The sequence below is a fragment of the Ambystoma mexicanum genome, chromosome 11, assembly GCF_040938575.1.
Source record: "Ambystoma mexicanum isolate Mex_15411 chromosome 11, UKY_AmexF1_1, whole genome shotgun sequence".
In the NCBI taxonomy this organism is placed as follows: Eukaryota; Metazoa; Chordata; class Amphibia; order Caudata; family Ambystomatidae; genus Ambystoma; species Ambystoma mexicanum.
Genome location: NC_090934.1, coordinates 18,813,199 through 18,825,924, shown reverse-complemented (window position 1 = coordinate 18,825,924; position 12,726 = coordinate 18,813,199). Strand labels below are relative to the sequence as shown.

Here is a 12,726-nt window from a genome sequence, read left to right as displayed (position 1 = left end):
TCACCAGACTCTGGCTTGATTTTGCAGTGTAATGACCGTTGTGGCTGCTGGCTGCCTCGGGTGGGTGCAAGCTGTTAATATTTGCAGACTGCCTTCACTTATTCTCTCCATCTCCCACATCTGCATCCTCTCTAGCTGCTGCAGCGACTCCTGGATGACCGTAGGGCCACTGTGGAAATGATCCAAGCTGAGGGCGGGCGGATAGCAGAGACTGCGGAGGCCCCGGACCGCAGAAAGATCCACCATCACTTGGAAAGCCTTGAGGAGCAGTGGGTACGACTGCTCAGGCAGGCAGAAGCCAGGTAGGAATCCAGGATCTCACAGTGCTACTCGCTGGTGCAACAGTGACATCTAGTTCTCGCTAGTCCCCCATTGACCTCAGTTCCATTCTGGTCCCCCACTGGCTCTAGGGTGTGGTCAGACCTCCCTCGCTCCAGGGCTTCACGCACTGACCTCCACTCTCCAGGGCTTCACATGCTGACCTGCACTCTCCAGGGCTTCACATGCTGACCTGCACTCTCCAGGACTTCACATGCTGACCTGCACTCTCCAGGACTTCACATGCTGACCTGCACTCTCCAGGACTTCACATGCTGACCTCCACTCTCCAGGGCTTCACATGCTGACCTGCACTCTCCAGGGCTTCACATGCTGACCTGCACTCTCCAGGGCTTCACATGCTGACCTCCACTCTCCAGGGCTTCACATGCTGACCTGCACTCTCCAGGACTTCACATGCTGACCTGCACTCTCCAGGACTTCACATGCTGACCTCCACTCTCCAGGGCTTCACATGCTGACCTGCACTCTCCAGGGCTTCACATGCTGACCTGCACTCTCCAGGGCTTCACATGCTGACCTGCACTCTCCAGGGCTTCACATGCTGACCTGCACTCTCCAGGACTTCACATGCTGACCACTCTCCAGGACTTCACATGCTGACCTGCACTCTCCAGGACTTCACATGCTGACCTGCACTCTCCAGGGCTTCACATGCTGACCTGCACTCTGGGCTTCACATGCTGACCTCCACTCTCCAGGACTTCACGCGCTGACCTGCACTCTCCAGGACTTCACATGCTGACCACTCTCCAGGACTTCGCATGCTGACCTGCACTCTCCAGGACTTCGCATGCTGACCTGCACTCTCCAGGACTTCACATGCTGACCTCCACTCTCCAGGGCTTCACATGCTGACCTGCACTCTCCAGGACTTCACATGCTTCCCAGCGCCTCTAGAACTATCAAGGACAACATTGTGCCTCTTGCATCCTCCTTGGCTGAGTTCTGTAACCACTCTTTTGCAACTGGCCCCATTCCTTCACCCCTCGAGCACTCGCGTGTGCACCCCCTCCTGGAAAAGCCATCTGCAGACCCTTCCTGTCCAGGTAACTACCGCCTTTTCTCTACTACCCTCTACTTGGGCAAACTCCTGGAGAAGTTGGTCATCTCCAAGCAGAGATTTGGGGGTAGATTGTTATCCTCTGCAGGTGCCTCCCTCTGGAAAAGCCTCTCTGCCTCTCTCCGCCTTGAGCCAGAGCTCCTTAAGTTCCGGAAACTCCTGAAGACCTTGCTCATCGCTTCCTCCTTCTCTCTCCCTCTCCCTTGCTAACCTCCTCTCCTTTTTTCTCCTGCCTCACTTCTCTTTCCCTTTCCTAATTCTGTTCAATTTTACTGACTGGCAGCCTGGTTCACCTTCAGAGCCTCACAGGTCCCAGGCTCTCCTGCCAGTCTTGCACTTGCCTCCGGGCCTCTGCACTATGTTCAGACTACTGCACTTTCAGCTTTCGCTCCATGAGAGGTGTAACCTTGCTGCACTTAACCCAGGGCCCTGCTGGACTGGGCGCACTTACCCCCCTTCCCTCGTACGTCCGTCTGGAGAAATGCCATCAGGCCTAATACGCTAGTTACTTTTTTGTTAGATCATTCGGAAACTTCAAGGCCTAAGAATGACTATTGTATTCCCTTCCCGCTTTGAAGCACTTCACTTGTGTATAAGCGCTGTACAAATAAACAATAAATAAATGAAATAATCCATCACACTGAATGTGTTGGCTGCCTCCATGACCACCAGTCTGGCTTCAGAGCAGCCTGAGGCACGGAAACTGCACTCCTGAAAACCCGTGATGACCTGCTCTGAAATCTCAACTCCAATACTCCTTCCACCCTTATCCTCCTCGATCTGCCCTCTTGCTTTGACATTGTCAATCATTCCATCTGCATTCATTGGCTCAGTGATACCCTGGGTATCAAGGACCGGACACTGGACGGGCTGACCTCTTTCCTCTCTAATCGCCCCCCGCACACCCCCAGGTGTTACTGGGCTCTTTTCTCTCCTCTACCTCACTCTTGACTTGCAGCGTCCCTCAGGGCTCTATCCTCACTGTGTTTTGTGGCTCTTCAACATTTACCATGCCCCTCTGGTCTGCCTGATTTCCACCTTCTCACCTCATTTGCAGTGTTATGCTGATGACACACAGCTCTCCTTTAAGCTTCCCTCCTCCTCTCTCATTCCTGATGTCTGCTATTCAGGCATGGTGCGCTGCTAACACTCTCTGCTTTAACGCCAGTAAGACTGAGATCCTTCTCATCGGGACTCCTATCCCATCCTTCCCTCCTACACTCTGGACGCCCTCTTTCGCCCTCCCTCACCTTTGTGTGAGGCTAAAAACATGGGTGTCATCTTCGGCTGCTCTTCGCACCTCGCATTGTGCGCCTTAGCCAAGAAAGCCCACTGTCTGCTTCACCTCCTCAGAGGTATTCTCCCTTTCCTTACCTTCCCCCAGAAACTCAATATCTCCAGTGCTCTGGTTGTTTCAAGGCTTGACTACTGTAACAGCCTCTTCCTTAATCTGCCTCTCTTCTCCCTTCGTCGTCTTCAACTAATCCAGAATAGGACTGCAAGACTTATCCTTGGCCTCAAGCACAGGGATTGCATCTCTCCAACACTAAAATCTCTCCACTGGCTCCCAGTGGTTTCAAGGATCAGATTCAAGAGCTGTTGCATCATTCACAAGCCTTTCTGGGGCCTGGGACCCCACTACATCCAGCTCTCTCCCTAAATACCTCCCTGCTATAGTCGTTCGGTCCTTTAGCTCCCACTCTCTCCAGGTCAGACGTTTCTCCTAGCCAAGAGTGGGGTTAGATCTCTGTCTTTGGCAGGAATTTCCCTCTGGAACGGCCTCAATGCCCCTCTACGACTTGTGCTGTATCTCCTTAAGTTCCGGATGCTTCTCAAGACCTTCCCTTTCTCCTCATCCTTCTCTCTCCCCCTCCCCTGGTAGTCTCCTCCTCCTCCTGCTGCTGCAACTGCTTGCCTGTGCTCCCTCATGAGTCGTACTAGGGTCAGGCCCTCCACCGACCAGTCTCCCTGCACCGATTCCTACCAGCACTTTTCCTTGGGCACCCTTTCCTGTATGCCTTCTGAAGCTGGTCCACCCCCCCCTCGCACTTGACCACTAACCGCCTTGTTTCCCTCTTACACGTGCCCTTTTGGACACCCATTAGCACTTGCCTAGCCCTGGACCCCCTCCCTCTAGCACTTCTCCCTCTCCCTTTTCCCCATCCTGATCTCCCCCCCTCCCCCTGCATTGCTTGACAGTGCACTTGCACGATCCGAATGTCACAAGGTCTAGTAGGACTGTTATTTTCTTTCCTCTATCCTGTCCCCCCCCCCCCCCCCCCCCGCCCCTTCTACCTCTCTCTTTTGTTTTGTAGTACCTGGAAACACGTTTTGCTCTATAGGCAACATACAAATGTTCAATACATAACTAAATAAATAAAAGAAGGGGCTCTCACAGAAAGCTTCACAGATGCACTTCTTGCATTGACCTTAAACGGGTCAGGAGGCATTTGACAACGCAGCAGTTGTACTTTGGTCATCCTGCAGTCACGTCTGCTGGTGGAGGGCAACACAACGGATGTCTAGAGTCCCAGCAGAGCCTAGAGGATGCCCACGATGAGTTCCAGCTTTTTAGTTAGCAAGAAGTCCTGGCAACGACGATCATCGGGTTTCGGGCCTTGCAGAGCACATGCAATGATGCACACTCTAATGGCGGAAAACAGGTGACAAACCTCGAGCAGGACAGGTGACTGGTTGGTACTAGCAGCTTTGGGGGGAGGAAGGCATCTCGCAGAGGTCTTCCCTGTCGATTAGAAGGTCGAAGTGCGCAACGCAGCGGTTCTTACAGGACAGTAGCAGTACTCCTGCATCCCTCGGTCTTCTTCTGTGTGTCTCTTCTGGTCCAGTGGTTGACTTGGTTCCAGCTCATCTCCTTATATCCAGAAAAGGTGCTTCTGGCGATCCCAGCCTCTGCCACATTCAAACTCGGGGGTGGCTGTCCAATTGGGGACAACCATCCTCCCAGAATCTCCCCAGCAACAGCCAAGTCTTCTGGAGGAATGTGGATTGGGGGTAAACAGGCCCCTCGCACACACAAAGGAAAGCATTTGCCAGCTTCTTGCATGAAGCCCACCAAGATGCATGACGAGAGAGAGCCCTCCCCAACCTGAAAAGGAAGAAGGATGGCTAAAAAGTCATGCCATCTTAAACAGGACTTAAAAGAGTACGGGGAGCCATTTTGAATTGGATTGATATGTTATTTATATCGGGCTTACACAAGTGTTTCAGAGTATACAGTGTCCTTTTAGTGTATTATAGCGGCTGCAGCAGCAGCTCTGGGTGATGCAATCAAAAATAGGTTAAAAAGTAACAACTGCCACCAGCCTGTTAAGGGGATGCCTTTAAAATAGCAACAAAGTTAATGGGATACAAAGTGCCCCAAAGCACTCCACGGAAGATGACTTGTGGTGCAATTTGCAAAATGCAACAGTCACAAAAAGGAGAGGACTACTCCTGTACTGTGGAGTCTCGGGACTTACCCGTGAACCCAAAACAACATTGCACTAGAGACCCTGGGGGCCCTGAAGGCACACCACATAGGGTGGGAGCTGCTGCCTTAGCAAAGCATGAGACCACAGATTACGGGGAGCGGCCTCCACTCCACTGGGTCCTTGTAGAAAGGGTCCAGTGGTCCCAAAACTAAAGAACATGCAGGAAGTGAGTGAGAGAAAAAGGTCTCGCTCACCTCTGGAGTTCAGCAGTGGTGCGGGGAGGATCAGGGCAGAGAAGGTAAGATTTGCAAAAAGAAAATCTCCCTTACACCTTCATCTGTGGAGCCAGATGTGTGTCCCTTTGTGGTAAATCTATCCATGAATATTCACCACAGGACCCCAGGAAAGCACTCGTGTCCTGTCTCCCCTCATATGTGATGCTTCATAGACCCTGCTGCCTCCAATCCTGTGACCACACTGCCAAACTCGCCTTCCTAGTCCATTTTCTAGGGCTGGCTCCTTCCGGTGTGCTTTCTCTCGCCAATCTGACCCCCTCCTCAGAAGCTGGATCCTGTGCCCGTGGACAAAGTGGGCACCCTGCACCACTGACTTCCACAGCCACACCTTTCTGCTCCTCGGGCTCCCACCCCTGACCTGAGAATCCCTTGCATAATCGCTCTTCCCAAGGGTCTCGGTGTCAGGAACTCTGTCAGGACCTGATATCCACATAGACTAGAATACCTCCGTCCCCAACTACCAGTCAGACAGATAAAAACTAAACTCGCTTTCCGGTCGTTGAGGCCACAGGCGGTGGCAGGAACAGGAACTACTGGAACCCGGATGACTGTAAGGAGAGAAGGCAGGTAAGAATATTAACCAAAACACCAAACTTAACACCACACTCCAGGAATTTAAAACATAAAGTGTCCTACCAGTAGATGATAGCTGTTCCCTCCAGGGGTCGAGTAAAGGCTAATGTATAGTACCCAAGAGGCTACTTACACTAGACAACCATGGGAGGCCGCCATAAGTATAGGAAAAAAGGGGGGACGGTGCAGCATGAAGGGAGGGTAGGGCCAGGACCAAGAGGGGTTCCAGACAGGGAAGCAATCCAAAGGCCAAGGGCCAATTGTTCCAAGAATCAAAAAAGGGAGATCCAAAGGCAATCCAAGTTCAGAATCCAAGGTCAGAGCAGTTCAAAGTATCAAAAATGAAGAGGGGTGCCAAATCCAAGAGGTAGAATCCAGTAGAAGTCCAAAAAGCATAAGCCAAGGTCCAAAATCCAAGAGAGCACCAGAAACAGGAACAAACGCCACACGCTGCAAGAAAAACAGCTGAGACGCGTATTGCGGCGTTAAGAGTGTTACTTTATACTTCCTGGTTACTATCACGTGAGCGTGTAAGGAAACACGTGGCCGTCACTTACTGTGCTGACTGGAGGCTGGGAATCATGTGATGCCGAAGGAAACCGTGTCGGGGGAAGGCCCCTCCCCCAAACACGCGACCGTCCCCCTCGACCCGCGGCAAGCCGCCACGGGACCCGCCAGGATCAGAGCGGCCAGCGTCTCCAAGCAAGACCCCTCCAGGAGTGCCCCGAATGCAAGCGCGACCCCATGGGGGAGCGGGGCGGTGCGGGGCAAGAGCGGGCAGAGGTGAGTTCATGACACTCGGGGTCCCATTTGCATCAGTGTGCTACCACTGGAAGCCCTCAGTCGTTGCTGAACAACCTGCATGGCAACTGCCTCCAGAAACGCCCAATTCCATCCTGCAGAGCTGCTCATACGGCACCAGGGTACTGCTGTCCTGACACTCTGGCACTGGCCAGAGGAATTTCCTCCCTTTCTTTCTTAAGCCCTAGCCCTCTTCTTCATCTTCACAAATGTTTTGCGCTTTCCCTCCAGCAGAAAACCAGATGCAGCTCCATCAGCGCACTTTCTCACAGAAATAACCCACCCCAACCAAAGACTGCCCCTATTCAGAATACTGCTCCCTCCTGAACTTGCCTACCTGAACCTAAAGATGTGTACAGACCGTTACTGCGGTTTCCTTTTGAGGAAGTACTTTTAACTCTAAAAATAACATTATTCAAAATGTATACTTGCTACACTGGGACCTCTGTCACAAAGCTGTAAGTATCCGTTAGTGCGTGGTTTTTTCTTTGCCCTGTCTTAATATAAAGCTATTCTTTATACAAACATAGTGCCTGGAGCTGCTCTTGTTTTGTATTTATGGAAAGCGTGCACTTTACCTGTGAAGGACCCACTGCTCTTACTTTAAGTTAGGCCGGGGCTGCTCTGCCACGAATACTACTCGGAGAGCCTGGTGCGCTTGAGAGGACATCACGAGCAGAACATGAGTCGGGGCTGAAGGAATATCTCTAACAGGCCCCCAGTATTCCTCCTCATATTAATCAGCCTTTGACCTCCTCTCTGACCGGTCTCTCTGTGACCACTCACAGTTCTGCTTCTGTGTGGGGTCTACACTGAGCGCCCCTCAGTGGACACCCTTGACCTCATGGGAGAGAGTCCTCACTGACCCCTCCCTCACGCACTGCTTTTCTTTCTGGGCACACACTTAAGTAGTGCATTGGGCTGGATCTGCACCTTTCTGAGGAACAGTTTGTCTCTGTCGGACAGCTGGGCAGGGTGCCCTAAAGCTGGGACTCCTTGTCAGAACATATACGTTCTTTGGGAGGGCTTGGACTGTGATAGGCGGGGGGCTCCATTTCATAAACCAGACTTCTTCAGCCACTTCTAAACAGAAGGAAATGGTGTGCAGCTCCTTCCCTCCAGACCGTACTCTCTAGGGCTCCTCCCAATCACATGTCTACAGTGTTGCTCACGTAATCCGTAAAAATGTTGAATAGAAAAGAACGTATGGCATAGATAACCAATACAGGTCTTACTGGACACATACCAGTCCATCCGAGTGAGGGGTTGATGAATAAATCTAGTGGTCAAACAACACTAACCAGCTCAAGACACCGGCCTGCTCATCAAGCAAGACCATGAAAGGCGTGTTTGCTGCTAAAGCTGCGTCTAGGGCATGGAATGCCCCCCCCCCCCCGCCATATGTAAGGGGACTGGGCTCCACAGCAATATTGAGAAAAAGGCTGAAAACACTGTTATTTTGCTGATGACAGCTCTCTTGCTAAGGCTCCCCTCGGCCACTGTTTCTGATCTTGTAGACTAGCTTTTAATGTATGTATCTTGTCCTGATTTTGTCACATATTGAATGTTTTTGTGGGTCCGGAATTCTCAGGGTCCTTGGTGTACGTTATAAATGGATTAAAGTCAAGTAAATCAGTGTTTGAGTTTCAGCAGTACAAAAATCACGTACAACCGAAATAACCAAACAAGTATGCCATACGTTCACATGACCGTGAACACGGGTTGCTGTGGTGTCCCCGCACCCTTGTTCGCTGTAATGTGATCGGGAGTTGTGGGGGTGTCCACCGCTCGAATTTTTCTTTTTAAAAAAGACCCGGCAGCGCAGGTTCACGTCCACCCTAGTGGAAGGAACTGGCGGTGCAGGGAGACGGGGGAGTCGCTGGCACACAACAAAGTGGGGTGGGGGGGGGGGGGGCGAATTGAGCAACGTCTACATGTCGAAAGGGAAATGCGGGTGAACTAAACTATATTAAAATTTCAATATTTTCCAGTATTCCACTCACTGCCAATACTAGATTCACATTTCACTGAATTCCACCGCCAGGGACTGTCCACTACTGTTTCACTCACTAACTCGTTCAGCTTCTATTCACAATCTCTTCCTGTCCCAATAAAGGACCCTTCCTGTCTTATTTGCTGCCTCTTCTATTTCTGCTGCAGGAAGAAGCAGTTGGACGATATCCTGGTTCTTGCTCAACAATTTCATGAAAGTGTCGAACCCATTTCTGATTGGCTGTCAACCACGGAGAAGAAACTGGCGAATTCTGAGCCCATTGGCACACAGACTCCCAAAATACAGCAGCAGATCACACGACATAAGGTAGGTATTCATAGAGGGACATTGAAACACAACAGCAGATGACATGTCACCCTGCAGGAACCCATTGCAAAGATTCCTGAGCCCAGCAGCAAATAACATGCCATACCATACAAGCCAAAAGCAGACCCAGAAATCCAACAGCAAAAGCAAACCCTTGTTCAAATGGCAAACTCATATCCTGATGCTGAAACAAAAAAGCAGAACCCTTAAACCCAATAGCAAAAATATGTTGTCATCATGCAAAAACGCAAAGCATGCACCATAATCCTATAGAAAAGACATGTCATGTGGAAACCAAAAGGGCCCCCCAAAATCCAACGACAAATACAAGCCGCTATATAACAACTAATAAGAGACCATAAATGGTGTTGGACTGCTTGAATGGTCTTTTTTGGAGTGCCCCTGTTACCCTCTCTTGCAACAAATGCCTCCCATTGATGGAGTACTATTGTTTCCCACTGGTGAATCGCCCTTCCCTCCTACTAGTCGATCTCTTACTCCCAATAATGGAGTGTTCCCTACCCCTTAACGATCTGCCTGATCTTACACAGCTGAGTATCCTTATTTCCCACTGGCCACCCGCCCGGTCTCCCGCTAGCCACCCGCCCGCTCTCCTGCTAGCCACCCGCCCGCCCGCTCTCCCGCTAGCCACCCGCCCACCCGCTCTCCCGCTAGCCACCCGCCCTCTCTCCCGCTAGCCACCCGCCCACCCGCTCTCCTGCTAGCCACCTGCCCGCTCTCCCGCTAGCCACCCGCTCTCCTGCTAGCCACCCGCCCGCTCTCCCGCTCGCCGCCCGCCCGCTCTCCCGCTAGCCACCCGCCCGCTCGCCACCCGCCCGCTCTCCCGCTAGCCACCCGCCCACCCGCTCTCCTACTAGCCACCCGCCCACCCGCTCTCCTGCTAGCCACCCACCCACCCGCTCTCCTGCTAGCCACCAGCCCGCTTTCCCGCTAGCCACCCGCCCGATCTGCCGCTAGCCACCCGCTCTCCCGCTAGCCACCCACCCGCTAGCCACCCGCTCTCCCGCTAACCACCCGCCCGCCCGGTCTCCCGCTAGCCACCCGCCCACCCGCTCTCCTGCTAGCCACCCGCTCTCCTGCTAGCCACCCGCCTGCTCTCCCGCTAGCCACCCGCCCGCTCTCCCGCTAGCCACCCGCCCGCCCGCTCTCCTACTAGCCACCCGCCCGCCCGCTCTCCTGCTAGCCACCCGCCCACCCGCTCTCCTGCTAGCCGCTAGCCACCCGCCCGATCTGCCGCTAGCCACCCGCTCTCCCGCTAGACACCCGCCCGCCCGCTCTCCTGCTAGCCACCCACCCGCCCGCTCTCCCGCTAGCCTCCCGCCCGGTCTCCCGGTAGCCACCCGTATCGCATCCCACAGCTGAAGGGCCCTTGTATCTTACTCGGGGAGTTCACTTATCGTCCACTGATGCTGCACCTGATTTCTTTCCATTCTTGATTTATTTTGTGTGTTTTTTATGTGCTTCTCATTCACTTATGATTTAGTTCATTTTATCTCCCATTCATTTGCTTTTTTGTTGTCCATCATTGCCTTCCGTCCCTCCCATAACCTCAGACCTTGGAGGAGGAGGTAGGCAGCCAAGAGGCAGTCGTACAGCAGGCCCTGGCCCTTGGAGACTCCCTGTCCTCTCTGAGCTCGCTGGCAGACCGCGCCATGCTAGCAGACAGACTGGCCTCGCTGTTAACACGGTATGAGGAGGTCCACGACCGCTGTGGGCGTAAAGGTGCGCTACTGGAGCAGGCACTGGTCAACGCCCAGCTGTTCGGGGAGGACGAGGTGGAGGTGCTGAACTGGCTCGGCGAAGTAGAGGACAAGCTGAGCCTGGTGATGGTGAAGGATTACAGACGTGACGTCCTGCATGCACAGCACGCCCTCCATTTGGTATTGCACACCCCTTTCTATTATTTGATTTTCATTTCATGTTTGATTTCCTTTTTCTGAGTTACTTATTGTTTATTTATTTAACTTAATCTCGTTATTTAAGTTATAAATCCCTTTTAAAAGTATACCTTACAAAGCACAAAAAACAGTTACACAAATAAAATGTGCCTGGATCTTGAAGCTCCCATAAGTAGTGGCCATTGAATTCCATGAACGTTGTTCCATATCGCAAAGTGAGAAGAGTAAAGAAAATGCTCTGAAAAATTGGTAGGGGGCCAATCAGCTTTGTGTAGATCTTGTGCGGGCTTGCATGGGCAGGGGTCTAATGACCAGCATTTATGTTCTTTCTGCATTCACAATCTCACCTGTTGCGCTTACTGTATGCCCTAGAGCTAAATTAATATCTAAATGTGGGGACAAGGGCCTATAGTTACCTCCAGGTCAAGGTGGTACAATTACTGCCTCCGCTGCATCAGAAGTACAAAGTATTTTCTTGCCAGTATTATTTTTCTTGCGTCTCCCGAGTTACCACCCAAAAAGATTTCTGGTTGTAAAATTCCCATCTGAAAATGTGTTTCATATGAACTAGGACTGCTTCACTAACCATTGTATCTGCATTTCTATAACGCAGGCCTCCCTTAACCTCTAAGCCTAGGTCATGCTTAACCTCTGGGGTCTACTGGTTTGAAATTATGACTGACAGTTTGACAACTCCAATAGGGGTGGGTCGTTTCGGAGGAGAACAGGCTAAAAATGGGCTTCTCCACCCATTATACATTGTAAGATTTGGTCTCTTCACATATGATCAATAGCCTTAATAGCTTGACAGCTGTCTTCTGTTATCCAGCTGTCACAGCTGCTGTTTGGGGAATGAGTGGCGTTGTCAAGGTCTTCTCGGGAGAATTGCAAGGCTTTCAGATACTAAGCCTTTCTCAGCTTTCCTTCAAGATTGTTGAATATGTATTATTGCAGTTGAGAGAATGTCGACACTGATGTGGTGGACAGAGCAGGATGCGTTTACTTTCCACATTTGATCATTTTGAACCAATCACTTTTCAGTATTTTCTGTGTTGTAAGGAACTCATGGTGGCAACAGTAAAACGGGCACAAGTGATCACAGTTCAAAGATGTTTATTGGAAATAAATATTGCCAATGCTTACTACTAAATTACAAAAAGAGTGTGGGATAATGTTCACCAGAAAAGAGAGAAGTGTTCACAAAATGATAAGTGAGAATGGTTTGACTGGGTCTCCCTTTCCCTCGTTTGAAGCACTGGACAAGGTGGGACTCACACACAGCACAACCCTGGGCCTCGACAGCACAAGGTTCACTGTTCTGTTCAACGATATCAAAGCCCTTTCAGAGATTAAGTCTCTTTCTTGCAAAAGTCTCTTGCCTTAGAAGGTTTGCTGATTCAAAGTAACTAACAAACACACAAACTAACAAGACTTGGTTCAGCCAAGTACCTCAGCACATTTGATCTGACGTCAGGCTATTGGCAAATAGCCCTGACAGACCATGCCAAGGAGAAAACTGCATTTTCTACCCCAGTTGGCTTATACCAATTTAAGGTTATGCCTTTTGGACTGAAAAAAGCACCTGCTACATTCCAAAGGATGGTAAATCAGGTTCTGACTGGGATGGAGGCCTTCTGCATGGCATACTTGGATGGCATTGCAGTGTTCAGCCAAACCTGGGACATGTTTTGCAGGCTCTCGAGAAGGCCAATCTGACCATAAAGGCAAGTAAATGTCAGATTGGACAGAGTAAAGTGGTCTACCTTGGACATGAGGTAGGAGGTGGTGAAGTAAGGCCTTTGCCCAGTAAGAATGAAGCTGTGCAAAATTGGACAACATCTACTACTCAGACCCAGGTGAGAGCCTTCTTAGGCCTCACTGGGTATTACAGGAATTTCATAGCGAACTATGAGACCATAGCTTCTCCACTGAATATGATCTCCTCTCCTAAGTTCCCTAAAAAGGTCAAAAGGAATGAGGAGTG

At 51.1% G+C, this 12,726-nt stretch overlaps 1 protein-coding gene across 20 annotated transcripts in view; it reads left to right on the top strand.

The window, feature by feature from the left end:
• The window catches only part of MACF1 (microtubule actin crosslinking factor 1), a 1,825,008-nt gene that overhangs the window by 1,212,734 nt on the left and 599,548 nt on the right, over positions 1 to 12,726 (top strand). For 17 of the 20 annotated variants that reach the window (XM_069622429.1, XM_069622430.1, XM_069622431.1 and 14 more), the window contains 3 exons: positions 136 to 302; positions 8,664 to 8,823; positions 10,398 to 10,724. In XM_069622429.1, coding sequence (XP_069478530.1) covers positions 136 to 302; positions 8,664 to 8,823; positions 10,398 to 10,724 — 654 coding nt within the window. The remainder of the gene's footprint in view (positions 1 to 135; positions 303 to 8,663; positions 8,824 to 10,397; positions 10,725 to 12,726) is intronic. The other 3 variants (XM_069622433.1, XM_069622434.1, XM_069622428.1) reach the window with 1 other exon arrangement.